We start from the raw sequence: 18,754 nt of genomic DNA on the forward strand, positions 1-18,754 counted from the left end.
AGCAGCAAAAGAGTGACAGTGTATATTAATATTCTTGCACACCAACCAACACACAGGTCAGGTCAGCATTGGTCAGTCAAACAGGCGAGGGAACACGGAGTCCCAGCAAAGGAACATCGTCACGTCACAGGAGCAGAGGGTACATTTTGGCCATGTACGACGAATCCAACACAAACCAAATGCAAAACATACCGTAAATGCAGCAGCATAAAGAAAGATTCCCCGGCCCAACCTAAAGTGGATTTATAATTTAAATTAAAAATTGCTTCTGAAATTGCATTCAATGGCACGCTTTTTGTCTATTCCCTGTGGGTGGACCGTGGAAGTAACTGATCACAATAGCCATTACCATTATTTGGCTATTGTTGGACGTTCTGCAGTTGTTTTTACTTGTAGATGGAAAAAATATTACAAATATTTAATTATTTTGCTATTACGTATTATTAGTATTAACCCCTAGAAGTAGAACCCCCTCCTCAGGTGAGAACCAGGATCTGGACCAGGTTGGACTGGACTCATTTTACAATAATAGGCAAAAACGTACCATCACATGAGTTGGTATCACTTCCCGTCATGCATTTGTGTTTGGCTAGCTTTGCTAAATTGCTGCTCTCAGGCGACTCACTCAATAACAACAAAACAACAGCATATTCTTCTCACTTTGGCGTCTTGTACAGAAGTGATCTTAACACAGTCACGATGGAAAAGCAACACTCGAATTGATTCAACATTTGCGAAATCGTTTCTGGGACGTCCCTGGCCTGTACAGTCGCTGCCCTGCGTGTTTTGGGACCCTAACAACCGAGGTAAAGTAGTGTTATTATAGCAGCAGCAGTGTGTGTCAGCTGATGTTGTTGCCATCAGAATTAGAATACACACCTACACTGTGATGATCTGTGGGTCTTTCTGTCCATTTCACACGTATGAATTGCCGGCGTACAAGTGTGACAAATCGTACTACTTTGACTTTTTTGACTTTGACTTTAGCTGGTTTGCTAAAGTTAGCAGAAATGTAGCCCTGGAACCATGGCTAGCAGAAATGAAGATAATGTAGTATATAGTTATAAGTTAGTCAATACTATAGTCACACTGTTTGATTGTTGGAATAACATTTTGCAAATACAGTAGTACGATTATACAATGATGCAAAAAGGATAACAAAAATGGTGTGTCCTGTGTAAATCCTGTGTATTCAATTAATCAAGACATTACAATACATACAACAACATAAATGGGGAGTAGCTCTACATGGGGAGGTCATTTATGTCAAACTTAGAAGACTTTACTTTATGGCGGTCATGAAGGTGGGTACGGAGTCAGTGTCACACTTTGTGATGGTTGTTGGTTGGGCAATGATGTCATTCCACATTTTGGTGGCATAGCAGCAGAACGAATCTGGGTTGAAGACTTGGAAGTAGCCTAAGATTTAGACAGTTTAGACTCGTAGTCGTAGATGTATTTATTGATTCTGACATTTTCAATCATGTCAGTCAGAATCGATAAATACATCTACGAGAGAGAGTCTAAATCTTAGGTTAGGGTTGAACTAGCCCTGAAACATGACTGAGCGTCATGTGAACCATGGCTAGGGTTGAACGAGATCAGTGGATCTCGATCCCTCTGAGTGTGTGTGTGTGTGTGTGTGTGTGTGTGTGTGTGTGTGTGTGTGACGTTATTGAAGTATCAGTTTGTTTTGAGAGGTCTGAAGTTTTGTTTTAATGCCTTTAGTGGTGCTATAGAGGAGTACCATCAGGTGCATGCACAGTCAAAATTACATTGGATGAGTGCTCCAGCAGCAGCTAGTGTGCTAAGTGTATTCCTAGTACTATAGTGATCAACAATGAGATCCTGCCCAAAAATCTTGTTCTTTCTTGATTTTATTTGTTGTAAAATCTTATGTATTTAACACTGACAGACTAAATACCTAAAAATGTAACAAAGTGGACATTCATTTTGGCATATTTAATTGCGTTAGCTGGAACTGAAGCCATCATTTTGTACTTTAGATTAGGTGTGTTTTCGACCATTGATGGTCTGTGTTACTTTAGAACAGTCGAATGAGCCTTTGATCACACAGTCATTGATCATGCTGCTATGACAATGCTGTCATTTACATTCACTGCCACTTTACTGGTAACCAATGAGTAGTTATACCAGTATGGGTAATTTCTTTGGGAGCTTTAAAAACGGTGTGCGGGTCTCCTCTTTCCTTTAGTTAGTTACCACTTACCAGTAGGGAACACTGAACAATGCTGGCTTTGGTCAAGAATAGACTGGTGTCCTCCATGGATCAGAACAGAATGAAGCTGATCATAGCCAAGTGCTGTCCCTTTAAAGGTAGTACGTTCTATTTATTTTACTGTTTAAAAATGCTGTGTCTGTCTGTGTCAATCTATGCATTGGGCCTTGTTATAATAGAGCAGAGCAGTTTGTCATTGATACATGCAGTTGATATGAAAGTATGAAGATTAAGTTATTTCTGCATCATATGTGTGTGACTCTGTGGCTGCTTCCCTGCAGCCAAAAAGAGAGAGAGAACCCTCTAAATCACTGTCATATGACTTGAATACAGAAGTGGCTTTTAACTCTGATTTGTACTGTGTGTGTGACAGTGTGTGTGCAACTGTGCCTGACTCTGAAGTCTGAAATGTATACGCCGCTACAGTGCAGATTAGACATTGTGATGTGATCATATGTGCATTGGCAATCTGGCTATAAACACACCCACACCGTTTATACCCATCTATCATCATGTCAGATAACGTTTCAACAGGGAAGTAAGTTATGAATACAATGGGAAGGAAGAGATGTTTTGACAGTTTACAATGAGCCAGCTGGTTTCTCTTTCGGTTGACCGGCCTTCCTCCAGCCTCTGGTCTTCCTGACATTTCTTTATTCCTGTAGGTTTAAGTCCTGTCTGGTCGTTTTGGTTTCCTCCGATGGCCCAATGCGGCCCCAGCATCCTTGTGCTCATTCCTAAAGGAATATATTCTGTTTTTGTGTTTCAGCGTGCCATGTTGGAATAAACCTTCTCCGGAGTGCCATGCTTGCCACACAGACACCAGATCCATCACCAGAGGTCAAAGATGTCACACAGGTAAAGCAACAGCTCCATGTTGTTTAAGATCTTGTAACTTTAGAAGATTACATCCTTACAGTTTTGCATTTGTGGCATTTCATGGCATTCAACTATTATTCAGAATCTTATTTTTTTGTATCGTTTAGGTAGCGTTACCTAAACTAAGTTTAGGTAACTGATTCACCAGTACATTTTACATCAACATTACACTCTTCAGTGGTACTTCTAATTACTTAAAATTGCAAAGCCTTTCAGGACTCGGGAGTAGTGACCAAACCTGAATCTAGAATAGTGATTAGCAAGGTTTTTAATTGAAAGGACCCCCGCTTTGTTATTCATTAGGCTGCCGACTCCCACTTTGTAGGATTTGCATGTCTGGGACCCCAAGGACCCATGGGAGTCCCTTGACCAGAGCCTGCACTAGCTGACAACGGGGGTTGTGCAAGTACGGGGGCTGTCACGAGAACACAGTGTGTGCAATTTATTTGAAATTATGTATTACCAATAGCAGCTGAAGTCCCTGTAAAGGAAAGGAAAGGTACTATGTTTACCCAGGGTAACTGGACTAAGCTCAACAACTTGTTTACAGCCAGGCCCTGCTCATAGAACATTTCATGGTAGGGGTTCAATGCCTTGTCCAAGGGCACTTCAGCGGTGGTAATTTTAACGTGCCGGTCCGGGGATACGAACTAGCGACCTTCCGATATCAAGACCGCTCCGCAAACCGTTCGGCCACCGCTGCCCCTGTCATGTCTGTCTATCTATCAGTCCCTCCTGGTACACACAACACCACAGACCACTTTTTAAAACACAGCACTCTGAGGAAGGCTTGACACTGAAATTGTACTGAAAGTACCAGCAGGTTTAGTTTTTTGCCCCACCCTTGATGTGTTCAAAGCCTCCCAATCAAGACAAGACCCACCTCTTCAGACTTGCTTTAACACTAATCACACTGCCTTAGCTTAATGTTTTTTCTTTGCAACATATTTTGCCTTTTAACTATTTTCTCTAAAGCATCTGATGACTAGACAAATGGTGTTTATAGATTTTATATATAAAGTATCTGGTAGTGATGTACTCTGCGTACTCTCTGGTCTGTACTCTGCTGCTTGTCTTGATTATTTCAAAGGCCCTGGCTAGAGGGCCTTAATCAAGTCTAATATTGTCAGACAAACAAAGCTAAAGAGTGAATCAAAGACAAAAGTTCAGCCTTGTCCTCACATCAAACTCAAAGCAATGTGGGGTTAAATGCAGTGGGGTTTAAATTGAATGCCAGATATACAGGTATTTCCATGGGAAACTGTGACTGGCTGACATAATTATTGCCAATTATTGTTGGTTTTGGGGGGATTTTAGGTCAGAGTACATGGTAAAATCCTATGCGTTAATTTCTGGATTTTATTGTGTAGCCTAGTAATGCATTTGTAGAACGGCTCTGCTGACACCAGCACAGCTGCTACAGTACCCAATGTACAGAACACAGACAATGGCATTCTCAGTCTGATATATGTTGATGGCCTATAGTGTATTGCATAATGTAGGCCTGTTGATGTTCACTAGTCTGTGCCTGTCAGCTGACTGGAGGTGACTCAATGGGTAATCGTTTGAAAGTCACATGGTCAATGAGCCATCTTTCCTCTTCTCTTAATGGAACAATGACAAATGTTTTCCTCAAGCTTTATTTTTCTATTGTTCCTAGTTCCCTCATTCAAAATAAGATCCATTTGAATGCTTGTATTTATTTGTTTGTGCTATCTCTGTAACATGAAAAGCAGTCCCTTTATGTCAAGGCCTTAATTATCGATACCTTTGGCCTCAACCAGGCCAAAGGTGGGATGGGGGGTGGTATGTTTTCTGTCTGCACGTGAATGTGAAACTCCCAGTAGATCAAGGAAGAGCCTCCAGCCCCAATGTTTCTAATCGGCCTGTTATAGCGTCACCATATATGTTTTGAGGGGTGCTAGCTTAGAGTATATATGAATAGAGAAGACACCCGAGTTCTCCTTCCATCCACTTGCATTAAGTTGCTCAAAAGCGCATGAGGCGATTTCACACCTCCTTCCGCGTAGGAACAGAGTGCATTCTGGGATAGATTGGTCCCAAACACATGAACGCGCGCCAGGCTGCAATACCTTCATTCGGCCACTATGTCCATTTCGCCTCAGGGTTTCCTCTGGGTGACTTCTCTATTCATATATACTCTATGGGTGCTAGCCCCTCCCTATGCCCAGCTTTGTCTGTTTATCTGAACACAAATACGATTATTTGATTGGCTGATGACCCCATAGCGATGATTTGATTGGCTGAGCAAAGTACAACTACATAACTACATAAAGTGAAGGCAGAAAAGTGAAGACGCCAAAAGTGATTGGCCGGTGATTTGTGATGATTTGATTGGCTGAGCACGGAATGTGATGTATGATGCTATGAGCGCCCCTCACTTCACACAAGTGTGATTTTTTTTTAAATGAATGAATTTCTAATTTCCACAATGATCATCTTGTTTCAGCTTCTCAAGGAGAAGCTGGTGCTGTCACTGAAGGCCCTGCAGAAGCGCTATGTGACGTCTGATGCGGTGGTGACCAGCGAGGACGGGGATGCCAACCTGCTCTGCTGTACCCTGGAGGCCATCTTCATCCACGGCATCAAGAGCAAGCACATCCGCGCCGTGGCCGCTGGCCGTAAGAAGAAGGGGGCGAGGGGATCCCTCCCCCAGCCTGTCTTCTGGAGCCTGCTCAAAAGTGTCACCCACCGGTGAGTGAAGAGCTCAACAAGGAACACATTCCACAACATGATGTTGTTAACCACACAAACCCTCTAGATTTGTGACCTGAGTTAAAACTGTACATTTCCCATCTACAGTACACCAAATCTCTTTGCCAAACATAGTCGATCTACAAGCTCTAAATCTGAGCTATTTAGACTGCTGCTTACTCTCTGCTGTGTACTGCTTAGCAGTACCTGGTTTACTCGTATAAAGATATTGCTTGCCATCAGAACAAGCTTTGTATTCATCAGTTTTCATTCAGGTGAAATGCATGGCTCATTCAAAAAAAGTTAAACGCAATCATCAACATCATTCTGAACTTAAAAAAAACAAACAAAACAGTGCCTATAATGACATTCCCAAAATATGTTCATTTTGGTTAAGAAAGAGAAGGAGGAAGTCTACAGTACACACCATTTTGAAAGCTCCCAAAATAATGTATTACCAAACAGCGGTCAAAACAAACAGGTATACCTCAGGTATACTGACATTTTGGTTAAAACCCATTACATGAAGTGTGTGTGTGTGTGTGTGTGTGTGTGTGTGAGAACTGTGAAAGATGCTACCCAAAAATAAGTAAATTCTTATTAATACTGTTACTGTTACCTGTCCAGTGATGTGATCGCGGAACTGGAGAAGCTGAGCTTCGTGAGCACAGACGTGGGCCGGTGCCGGGCGTGGCTGCGGCTGGCGCTCAACCACGGCCTGCTGGAGTGTTACCTGGTGTCCCTGTTCAGGGAGGGCTCCAAGCTGCAGGCCCACTATCAGCCCGCCGCGCTGCTCCTGAACCCAGAGGAGCGCGAGGTGCTGATCAGCTACCTGCAGGGCCTGGCCTCGCTCACGTTCAACCTCTCCTACAAGTCGGCCGTCCTCAACGAGTGGACCACCACCCCGCTGGCTCTCGCCGGGCTCTGCCCCGCCGCCCAGGCGGACGGGCTCGAACCGCCCACTGCCGTCAACGGCGCAGCCTCCCAGCCGAAGGAGTCGTCGTGGGATACGGCGTCTCAGTCGTCGGGATCTTCGGACACGGTGGAGGTGCACAGGGGGGGCCCAGGGGCAGTGCAGGTGGGAAAGGGAGCGGGGGCGTTACCGGCGAGCAGGACCGCCATGAACTCGTCCAATTTGAGCCTGGACACAACGGGCTCCTCTCAGCTGTCGTCCAGCCTGAGCTCTGACAGCTTCCTGCAGGGCCAGGACCCCCGCAGTGACCTGGATCTGTCCCCCAATGGTGACGGCAGCACTAAGAGGCCACCCAAAGAGTACGTTTCTGTTTGTGGGATTGCATGTAAATATTATGAATGATATGAAAAGCTATTAAGTTCTGGTAACCAGTGGACATTTTCCCAAATTCAGAGTAAATGAAACAGTCACTGTACTAACCTATATGGAGAAATGTGCAGGTGGAGCGAGATCAATTCGTGGCGGCGACGACTCGCCACGACCTATTTTTTTACGCCATGACGTATTCTTCATTATCCGCCGTGGCGAGTACAGAATCCGCCATGGCGAGTACAGAATCCGCCATGGCGACGACTCGCCACGACCTATTTTTTTACGCCATGACGTATTCTTCATTATCCGCCGTGGCGAGTACAGAATCCGCCATTGTTTATTTTTTTTTTGCGTGCCGTGGTGCAGGTTTTATTGTCCTACTAGTACTATTCTCGGAATTATTTCATCCTCTTGTAGCGTAACGGTTAGCGCTCTCGCCCCTATAGTCAAGGCACTGTGCCGGGCCAGGTTCGATTCTTGCAAAAAACAAACTTTTTTTTTTTAAAGTTATTTTTTTACCCGTACATACAGTGTGTGTGCGTGCGTGCGTATACAGTGTGCGTGCGTGTATGCGTGCGTGCGTATACAGTGTGTGTGCGTGCGTGCTTCATCGTATTTATTATTATTATTATTATTATTAATATGCAGGTAATAATAATAAATACGATGAAGCACGCACGCACGCACGCACGCACACACACACACTGTATACGCACGCATACACGCACGCACACTGTATACGCACGCACGCACACACACTGTATATGCGTGCGTGCGTGCTTCATCGTATTTATTATTATTACCTGCATATTAATAATAATAATAATAATAATAAATACGATGAAGCACGCACGCACACACACACACACACACACACTGTATACGCACGCACGCATACACGCACGCACACTGTATACGCACGCACGCACACACACTGTATGTACGGGTAAAAAAATTACTTTAAAAAAAAAAAGTTTGTTTTTTGCAAGAATCGAACCTGGCCCGGCACAGTGCCTTGACTATAGGGGCGAGAGCGCTAACCGTTACGCTACAAGAGGATGAAATAATTCCGAGAATAGTACTAGTAGGACAATAAAACTTGCACCACGGCACGCAAAAAAAAAATAAACAATGGCGGATTCTGTACTCGCCACGGCGGATAATGAAGAATACGTCATGGCGTAAAAAAATAGGTCGTGGCGAGTCGTCGCCATGGCGGATTCTGTACTCGCCATGGCGGATTCTGTACTCGCCACGGCGGATAATGAAGAATACGTCATGGCGTAAAAAAATAGGTCGTGGCGAGTCGTCGCCGCCACGAATTGATCTCGCTGTCTCTCGAAATGTGTCCAGGCTTCTTTAATTCAGTAAAGTCAACAATGTTTGATTTCCAGCTACTTTTAGATGCATTTACTTCTTGCTCTTTGATCAAATGCATGCACCTTCATTTACAATCAAATGTTGTCCTCCTGCCTTGCACTGGTTGAAACTTGTCGTGTCTCTGCAGTGTTCTGTCAGACGTTCGTAGCTGCGGACACTCCAGCCAGGACTCCATGCGTGAGGAAGACTCCTTTGTCTCCAGTGTGTGTCCCGACCACATATCCGATGCCACTGCTTACAGCGGCTCCGACAGCGAGATCCACAGCCCGCCCACGCCCTTCCCCGAACTTGCAGACCGGACAACAAGTTCCTCGCCTCCGGGCTCAGAACCGGCATCATGTTGTGAACCGGCACCCGAATTAGTCCTCGTTTCTTCTGAATCGCGGCTTGATGCCTCCTCTGAGTCGCGCTCGGACACAAATGTGGCCGCCAGCAAGCCTGTGGAGGAGGAACACGCAATCTGTTATCGGAAGGAGACTGAGATTTTCCAGAAGGGCACTGAAGTAGAGGTGATGAAGAACCCTGCAGAGTGCAGCTCTGAGCCTTCAGCAAACAGCCTCAGAACTGTTTGCCCTGATCCGGCCTTCTCTCACCCTGCCAGTATCCTCGGCAGACAAATGTCAGCGGAATCGCTCTCGGTAAGTGTCGGAAAGTGACACACACACACACACACACACACACACACACACACACACACACACACACATATTTTGATGTAAGTATTTTGTTTTTTAAAACTTGCCAAACAGCCGTTGTGGGCTTGTAAATCAGCTATTTGTCGGTGCAAGACACTGGCTCTAGTGCTGCACAATTAATTGAAAAAAGATTGAGATCTAGATTCAGACACCTATGCAGTCTTATTTCTAAATTTGATCAAATCATACAGCACCAGTTGGCGGTCCAACTCTTTTTTTAGTTACTATTATGTTTTTGCTACAAGAGAGACTTTAAGAGAGGTTAAGTCAAGCACTTTAATGTTGTCTGTTTAAAGTCACAGTAGTTGGCTCCAGGAGCCACATTTTGAATGTTCAGCAACTACAGACTAAAGACAATCAAATTTCTCATCAAAAATGAGTATTGCGTGGAGGAAAATCGAGATTCACATTTGAGCAAGAATCATGCAGCACTAACTGGCGCACATTCCGTCCAACTAAGTATAAAACGGGCATAAGTCCAATGCAACCCCCTAAATGCCCAATCCAATGGTCATCATAATGTACATTGTCTATTGTCTGTACTACGCCTATTTCTCAAACGCCTATTTCTCAAATTTGTGGTGACATTTGGCACTCACAAGTATAGTAATACAAGTACACACACACATTTTTCCTTTCCTCTGACATCCAAAGTCCTTGTTATAACCTACTGTAACTGTGATTCAGGTAGGATGCGTAAATTACGTGAGACTTCGGTCCTCTATTGAAGCCACAAGGAAATTCATGTATTCTTACTATAAGTTAGTAAATTACACATAACTGTACAGCAGAGAGAATGACTTTGTTGTACTGTCATCTGCAGTATACCCACTCCTGGATCTCAGACGACGACATCTACAAGCCCCACCTTGAGGAAGTGGCGGACCTAGAGGAGTCCCCAGCCAGTGTTAATGGGCTGATCACCCCCTGTTCTGAGCCCGAGGGCCCTCAGCCACCTCCCAGCGTGATTCACCGCAGACAAATAGGTATTTGGTCAAAACACACTGGTCAATGGCGTGTAGGTGTAGATGATCCCATTAAGACCATTCTACAATGTACTTTTGAAACAAAATAGCAGATTTACAAGCTTTACAAATGCATTGTTTCAACAACTGCAGAACATAACTATAAATGGTTTTGAGAAGATGTCATTGAAGAACAATAGATGTAGACCTTGAATTTTAAGCTAAATGTTGAGAGTAGTTGTTGGTGGAGAGGGGTGTTTTCATGATTTTTCTTTAGGATAAATCTTATTACAAATAGTAGTCTATTGCTCCACACCAAATTTCACCCTAATGTCTTCCTTCCAATTCAGTGAGTCATAAAGGAGATGGACCTATGTCAACCAACAACAATATACATATATACAAACTTTTTCATGTCCACAAATTAAAATGTATTTGCCTATGGATCACCATTGGAAAATATTTTGTGCCAGGGACGTACACGATTTGTGTTAAAAGAGATCCCTTTCTTTTAATACATTTTGCTGGGGACCACCTGGAACTTCCTCAAGGACACATTTTGAAAACCATGTTCCAACTTTCTTCAGACTCTAAGGAACATCAGAATTGACGATGTTTGAAGAGATCCTTTTCCTAATAGTCTGGATGGAAATTGACACATCTTTGGATGGAATGATGTGTCAATTTCCTCAGTTTCCCTTCAAGAAGTCATATATTTCTTAACTGTGTGGGGAAACATGTCTACATGTTTAGGAAACTTCACGTATTTCCTCACATCCTGTGTATAATATCCTTATTATACACCGGATGTGAGGAAATACGTGAAGTTTATAGTCGGCAATATATAGTTCAAGAAGATGTTATGTCCTAAGAAGACACGTGATTTGCGGCACGTATGGAAGGAAGTACTAGAGGCGCACACTACCGAGATAACAACAAGAAAGCACAATTTGGCATTCGGTCATTTCGGGTCCTTGGGTTTTGTACGGGTAACGGTCCTCATATTTATTATAATAGGCGGTTCCGTTCGGCTCCGGTTCCGACACCTCTGGTGCTTTTCGGTTCGGAGCTAGAATTCTAATAATAGCAGTGGGTCCATTTGGTCCCGGGCCATTTTTAGCGGGTCTTTTCTTTTCTGTTGGACCCGTCAAGACCTCTACCATACAGTAACATTCCAACCCTACTCCCTTTTCATGTTTTCTTCGTCACTGCCCTTGTGACTGTAGGATCAGATGTGCTGCTGAAACCGGTTTTGTGCTTTTGTCACAACGAAAATAATACTAATCTCCAAGGTGTCAGAATAAAAGCAAACCAATAGTCAAATTGGTATTGTATTGTGCTAACTTTGTCTTGTCCTTGTTTCATCTTCCACCTGTCAGGGCTGTCCAACCCGTTCCGTGGCCTGCTGAAGCTTGGTCACCTGGAATACCGCGGCGTGTTGGGTAGGTGGCGAGACTACTATTGTGAGCTGTCCCCCTTTGAGTTCCGCCTTTACCTCGATGCTGAGGAGCGCACCGGCTGCGAGAACTCCTCACTGCTGCGCTGTGAGGACGCCCGTGTCACCTCAGCCGACGGGCGCTTCGAGCTGGCCTTCTCGGGTAAGCGCCTCTACCTCCGGGCAGCCAATCATGATGAGGCAGAGGACTGGGTGGACCGCATTGTGGAGGCGGTCAACAAATGTCGCCCGACTTCCCGCGTGGATGAGCAGTGGGAAGTGCTGCAGCCCCTCCCCATGAACGGTCTGAATGAACCCTCGCCATCGTCTACTTCCTCCACCCCTTCCAGCCCTGAACGAGGCTCATGGTCCGCGGACGTGGAGGGCGGTGGAGGGTGTACGGCGCCTCCACCTCTTCCTCCACAGGTACTAGACTGGACACGGTCTGCTGACTCAGAGCCAGACGCCATCAAAGAAGCCGTGTTATACTTCTCGCCAGACGCTGATGGCCGGCCATGGGTGCGTCTTGTCTTCTCCCTCTCCTTAGAGGCCTTGAAGGGCTTCTGGGTCCAGGAAGGGCGGAAGTCTCTGCGGATAGGCCACCCCATCGAAGTGATTCGCGATGTTGTTCCGGCCGTCTCGCTGGGAGGAGAGGCCTTCTTTAAACTTTTGACCTGCAAAGAGACACTGAGGCTGAGAGCGGAGAGCCCCGAGGAGGCGCGCGCCTGGAGGGCTCTGATCCGAGGAGCTCTGGACTCCTACCTGGACAGCGGGGAGGATGGGTTATCGGAGGAGCCAGCAGTAGGGGGTCAGGTCATCACAGGAAACGTCCACAGACTGGTGCAACACAGACTGAAAGGAGATGGAGCGCTGTTGGCTCATCTATACACTGTGCCGTCAGTGAAGGGGCTGGACAAGCAGAACTTCAAGTGTGCAGGTGATTTTGGGGTTTAAATATTATATATATATATATAACAAATTAAATATTATATATTATCATATGTAGGTGGGGGGAAAAGTAGCAGCAGGTACAATGTTTCTTAAAGGTGCTGCCTCAAAGACCAGTTTGTGCAGCATGAAAAGGTACAAAAAAAAGAGGGATAAAAAAAAGGAATAATAGTATTTCACATGGTTAAAAACACGTCCGGCAGGCTTTGTTCGTCCATTGTGTCAAAGAGACATCCTGTTAGTTATCCAAAACATTACTAACACTGTCATGTCATTTATAGTGAACTTTAACCATTTGGAAAATGTTCAGTTGTGCAAGCAAGTCTGTCAGTATGTCACTTAAAATATCAACCAGTTATCAAACAGTGTAAGAATGTTGAGTGGCCTTCTGGGAATCTGAAGGTTCCCGGTTCCTTTCCTGCCTCCTCCTGGCATTGTGTCCTTGAGCAAGACATTTCTGTTGCACCTTGCATTGGCTATAGTAAAGCAAGTAGCTTAATACAGGACACTACCAGTTAGCGTGGGGCAGTGTTTGATGTACAAGTACACCCCCTGGCCATGACACTAGTATGTCGCAGAGACTTAACCCCAATCCAACCCTTAGTGCCAGCAGTGAGGCGTTGGCTACCATTTTTACAAGCAGCAAGCTCACAACGTGTTGCAACGTGATGCCTTGTGGGCTTGCAGATTCCCTGAAGAGATTTGGTGTAGAGGGAAAAAGAGACTATGCCTGTCCACTTTTTTCTCTAATTTATTTTTAGCCATTCTCCACATCTCCCAGTCTGTTTCTCCACATCATGCATGCATGTCTTATAATAAGATCCAGATGCGTGGGTCCTGGGGATTCCTGACTGCAGGTCATCAGACTCTGACTATTTCTTTTTCCCAGCTTGCATCGTAGTATATAGGGCTTAAGTAGTTTAATTGGCGAGTCATTCAATTCTGGCCTGCCATATAATGACTTCGTAAACGTACATGCAGGCCCCTGATTTAAAATCTGCTGGATGTGTTGTTACAGTAAGAGATATTTGGGGGTTTGCTGTTCTATATAAATAGAGAAATAGACAATAGAGAAGTAAAGAGCATCTGCTAACATGGGCCTGTAGTTTCAGGAAGTTACAGGAAATAGGCTAGTTATGCATGAAATCATGTAAAGCTTATTGCTTACCATGCCTTTGTCCAATCTCACAGAGAAAAAAAAGTAGTTGGCTTTCTTTCAGGGGATTTGATGTAAATGAATTAACACTACAAAATCTGCAAATTAAATGCATGTGAGATGTAGAGGGGCTCGGTTGGTGCAGTCCTGTACCTGCTCACCACTGTGGAGTCTAGGGGGGTTCAAATCTACAGAGTATAGAGTATGAACTATGAACACAATCTCTGGCCTGGGATGGTGATCTTTGTCACTGCATGTAGTCCTACGGGCTGGGGCAGCACCTGTAGGACGGAGACTGTTAGATGACAACACACAAACGTATGAGTGTGGACAAATTACTACTAAAAACTACTACATTGTGGAGAAAATAGTTAAAAATAATTGGCTATTCTAAATGTAATAAAATAAAAAACAAGTGAGCTGCTACTTTGGGGTTTCACAGTTAGCAAAAACGGCAGTTAAGTTCAAGCAGTTAATTCTTGAGAAATTAAAGAAACATATTATTGTATTGTAAGAAAAGGCAGGTAGTGACACTCCCCAGTGTATCAAAATAAGCTAAATAATTCCAAGGTTGTGGTAAAGTCATACCACAACCTTGACGTGAAACTAGGAATATTTGTTTGCTATATTTATATCCCTTGCGTCTGTCCCTTGTGCAGGTTGCCCTCGACAGATCGGCCTCTCCCTGGGACGAGTGCAGCTGTGTGAGTTTTCGGGCCAGTACTACTGTGACTCCTGCCACCTTGGTGACACCACCATCATCCCAGCCCGCATGGTGCACAATTGGGACCTCACAGCTCGAGAGGTGGGTCCAGCATTGCAGATGTGCTGTACTATACAGGGCCAAAGGCCATAAAATGGGACCTTGAATTCTCTAAATACCTCTGGAAACAATATAGACTACTACACTGCAATATACATTTTACATACATTTCGCATAATGACCTCCCCAAGCATTTCAAAGCAAACAATGCATATCATATGGATATGTTTTATTTTATTCCCTTATTACCAGTAAGATGCCCTGAGGGTAACAGGTCTGGGAATGCCCATATATGGACCCTTTTTTCTTTTTGAGGGGCACTAGTCCCTCCTGTATACAGCTTTTGTCCACACACGCCATTGACAATGAAAAGAGAAATTATGTCAAATGTCTGCCAAATATGACGTAAATTTGTGGCAAGACAAACATTAAATGCCATTGACAATGAAGAGAAAATGTACGTCATATGTAGACGAGCAAATCGGCTAACCAATCACATAAATTAAGTTCACAAGTTCACACAGGAGTGATGTTTTTTAATTGGCATTTTCGGGCTGTGTAGGGCGTAAAATGTGTGCTAATTAGTAAGGTCAGGTGGGGCCTACTGTCTTTTTTTCTCTTTTCTTTTTTTATTACCAATGCTGCAGCAAAGTCTGAAGAAGCCAAACAAAAATAAATGTACTCTTGATACGTTTTACTTCTCTCATGCATCGTGTTCGTGACTCATCAGGTTTCCCGGAAGGCCCTGAGGTTGCTGGATGAGATCGAGCAGGAGCCCCTGTTGAACCTGGAGCAGCTGAACCCAGAGCTGATGGAGCACGCCGAACACATGGGCCAGGCACACCGCCTCCGTCAGAGCCTACGCCTGCTGGGAGACTACCTGCTCACTTGCCGCAGTGGTGCCTGTAAGAAGGTCCAAGCCAGGTATGTGGTGTGTGAAACTGTCCATGTCAGGTTAGTTCACTTCAGCCCTACTTGGTAGTTTTAGCACCGTGGGCAGGTGCCAAGTCCTGCTGGAAAAGTAAATCGGCATCTCCATAAAACTGGAACATATGGAAGCACAAAGTTTGTCTCGGGTCCCGAGGCATTGCCAAAGCATTTCCGGAGGTCCCCGGCCAAAAACGTTGAGAACCCCTTTACTAGAGCTTGGGGGGGTGGGCTGGCAGTCCAAGGAGCCCTCTCCAGATTTTGTGCATGAGCTGGACCATCAGGTGTATGGGGGAAGATGGTCTCTTCACTGGGGATACAGTGAAGAGACATGGCCCCTTACGGGCTGGGAGAGGACAGTCTAGTAGTGGAGAGGACTAGTCTCTACTAGGAGTCTTTAATACCCCTAAAAAATATCTACATGATTTTGCCAAAATTAACAACTCCAGGGTTACGATTTTTGTTAATCTGATCTAGACAATGGACACAAACAGATGGGGACAATGGCTATAACTTGTATGCATAACTGGGTGGGGCATGCATTCTCAACGTGCATCAATACCAACTTTCATCATTCCCAACTTGTGTGGATCCTGAGTTTCGGGCACCAATCTAGTGGCAGAAATAGCCGATTTACAAGCTCATAATGTGACATTGTGAGATTGTAAATCTGCTATATATATATATATATTTTTTTTTACAAAATTGGGATCAAAATCTAAATTATTTACATAGCACATTTAAAAACAGCTCATTGTACCAAAGTGTTTCACTGGTCAGACAAAACAGCGGTAATAAAACACACAGGCATAGTACCCAGACCGTGGTTAGTGAATATGCCGCTTTGTGTTGTCATTATCGACAATGGAATGTTAGGTTGTTGCATCTTTTTGTACATTTAACAAGCATTGTTTTGTTATTGGGTTCTCCTCAGATTGCAGCAGCGGACGTACCTGTTGGAGTCGAGCCATCTTTACAGTGTGATAGACCTGCGACAGGTATGCAAATGCTATATACTGCTGCCTCCTTCCTCTATGACTGTTCTGAGTCGCTCCATAATTTATCACTTGAGTCTTTATAGTCAAGCTTGCTACATTGAAATATGTGTATATCATTGTGTGCTTGCGTGTTTTTCAGATAGCGACGGGTCAGTACGTGGCATACCTGAGCACGCTGGTGCAGTTCGCCTCCAGCCATGTGCACCAATGTGAACTCTGCAGCCAGCGTGGCTTCTACTGCCAGATCTGCAACTCCAACGACGTCATCTTCCCCTTCCAGGTCGACAGCACCACCCGGTAGGCAGCAGCAGCCACGCACACACACACACACACACACACACACACACACACACACACACACACACACACACACAATTCAAATCAATTCAAATAACACACGCTTACACACTGTAGAACTTATCGGTGGTATATCAGTCACATCAGTGAACATACAGAAATCTATGGTGAGGAATTAATTGCCATTATGTCTAAATTATGCAGATAGTGCTACAAATAATTGGCTACACTTGTGAAAATGTATCTGTTTTGTTGTATTGAAAATGCCATTGAACATAGACAGGTGAATAGGTGAATCGCATTGGTGAATCGCATTGGTTTGTCTCGGGTGAGCATTCTTGCTTAAATGTCCTCAGTCCTCATCTTCACGCACGTTTTCTTTCCGTCTTCCAGGTGTAAAGACTGTAAGGCCGTGTTTCACTTGGCCTGCCATGCACAGTCGCCCTCTTGCCCGCGCTGCCAGCGGCGTAAGAAATACCTGGATGATCTGCAAGGCTGAGACGAGCCAGACCGCAGACCGCTGTAGCAACCCTGCCATCATACAGGGCCCCCCTTCCTATCTGTAATCCTGGAAGCTATAAGATTATTGATGGAAGGAAACCGACAAAAGGAACACAAAATGTAGCTTTTCTTTTTTGGTCAACTAACCTCAAGTGCAATTATGTAGTGGTGCTCGTCTGTTCTGTCTGACCCAAAACAAACATCCATTGAAGTGGACGTGTGTGCCAGAGAGACTCAGCAAGTCCCCATCACTGACATTATGGGTGTTACTGACATGCACAGTACATCCAACTTTTCACTATTGGAGGTTTAATTCAGACAGTCATAGCCATCAAATAAAGGTTTGAGTCCCAATGAAGGGTTCTGCTAATATGCTCACTTTTAGTGTTTTTTAATTTAATTTTGTATTGTTGGTCCAGAACCTTTTTTTTCTCTATTCTGTCATGTTTACAAGAGATGCTTGACACTATACTTATCATGGGGATTCATAGAAGTCACATGCCTACAAGCGGTATTGACGAAGAGGGGATGGATACATAAGTTTAATAAATAAATACAAAACAACACTTGAAATGTTCTAATTAACTTAAGATCTGGATTATAATGTGCCTTCCTTTTTATTTAAACCGTACACATTTTTCTAATATAGTGCCAAAAAAGCTTTGCAAAAAGGATTTTAGACATTGCCTTGTTGAAGATTTTATAAATGACATCCCAGTTTAGAAGAAGCGGTGTGGGAAAAAATATATATTGTGTGAATGTGTAAATCAAATTATTAAGATTATGTTGGAGTTTTTTTTATTTTCTTAATGATCGAACTGTCTGAGGTTTTATGAACACACAACATGACATTTGTATGTTCACTGACATTTGTTAGGAGCAAATATTTTGATTTAGTCTGTGTTGCTATGCTGCTAGCCATAGTGAAAAGATTGGTGAAATGGCAGAAGTGCATAAATCATGATTGTGCAGTAGTGATTCTATTTGTTTTTTAATATTTGTACAGGTCTTTACTCTTTATACAGTACTTCTTGACTGGGTTCCTCAATGTTTTTGAACATTAATTTGACATTCTCATATTTTGCACATTTGCACTGAAAGGCGTGACTGTTAAAGGGATATTTCAACTAAAGATTTAGTTGCAATGTCCTTGACTATGTGAAGTTTACTTAATCTCAGATTGGGGCTAATGTTACACTTACACAAACAGTTTTTATAGTAGCCAAACCATCCCTCTGAAAAATAAATGTATTGTTGCAGAAATGTTGGTTTAATTCGATCTCAGTAACATTATAAATTTCACCTGCACATAAAAAAAACAACTTCCTGTTCGATCCCTGTTCATCTGAAATGTCTTGACAGCAAACTGCACAGTGATGTATTTTTTTAGTTTTTGTTTACTGTCTAAAGTATTGTTATGGGACATTTTACCAAATGCTGAAACATAGAACATTGCTGTATTGATTGTTTCTTGTTTCTTCATTTAGCCTATACTTTAATTAAAAAGATAAAACAATTTATGTCAACATTTGTATGGACTTGAAGACATTGTACTGACATCATGGGCTATA

The 18,754-nt window shown here is 43.7% G+C and overlaps 1 protein-coding gene across 1 annotated transcript; it reads left to right on the plus strand.

The window, feature by feature from the left end:
- Positions 1 to 608: 608 nt before the first annotated feature.
- On the plus strand, positions 609 to 18,693 carry plekhm1 (pleckstrin homology domain containing, family M (with RUN domain) member 1). The gene is made up of 12 exons (XM_080788424.1): positions 609 to 806; positions 3,009 to 3,097; positions 5,589 to 5,833; positions 6,461 to 7,105; positions 8,626 to 9,136; positions 10,017 to 10,179; positions 11,538 to 12,530; positions 14,357 to 14,502; positions 15,191 to 15,384; positions 16,322 to 16,385; positions 16,525 to 16,682; positions 17,076 to 18,693. The coding sequence occupies exons 2-12, from the start codon at positions 3,044 to 3,046 to the stop codon at positions 17,179 to 17,181; spliced, it is 3,279 nt and encodes a 1,092-aa protein (XP_080644550.1). The 5' UTR covers positions 609 to 806; positions 3,009 to 3,043; the 3' UTR covers positions 17,182 to 18,693.
- The last annotated feature ends 61 nt before the right edge of the window (positions 18,694 to 18,754 follow it).

Source organism: Protomyctophum bolini (assembly GCF_963924005.1).
Source record: "Protomyctophum bolini genome assembly, chromosome: 18".
Taxonomy (NCBI): Eukaryota; Metazoa; Chordata; class Actinopteri; order Myctophiformes; family Myctophidae; genus Protomyctophum; species Protomyctophum bolini.

What these genes read in the sequence shown, in the direction of transcription:
- plekhm1 (XM_080788424.1), top strand. Translation starts at nt 3,044, where the DNA reads ATGCTTGCCACACAGACACCAGATCCATCACCAGAGGTCAAAGATGTC. An exon ending in ACTAAGAGGCCACCCAAAGA is followed by an intron (nt 7,106 to 8,625) that starts GTACGTTTCTGT and finishes GTGTCTCTGCAG; the next exon opens with TGTTCTGTCAGACGTTCGTA. An exon ending in CAGGTCGACAGCACCACCCG is followed by an intron (nt 16,683 to 17,075) that starts GTAGGCAGCAGC and finishes TCCGTCTTCCAG; the next exon opens with GTGTAAAGACTGTAAGGCCG.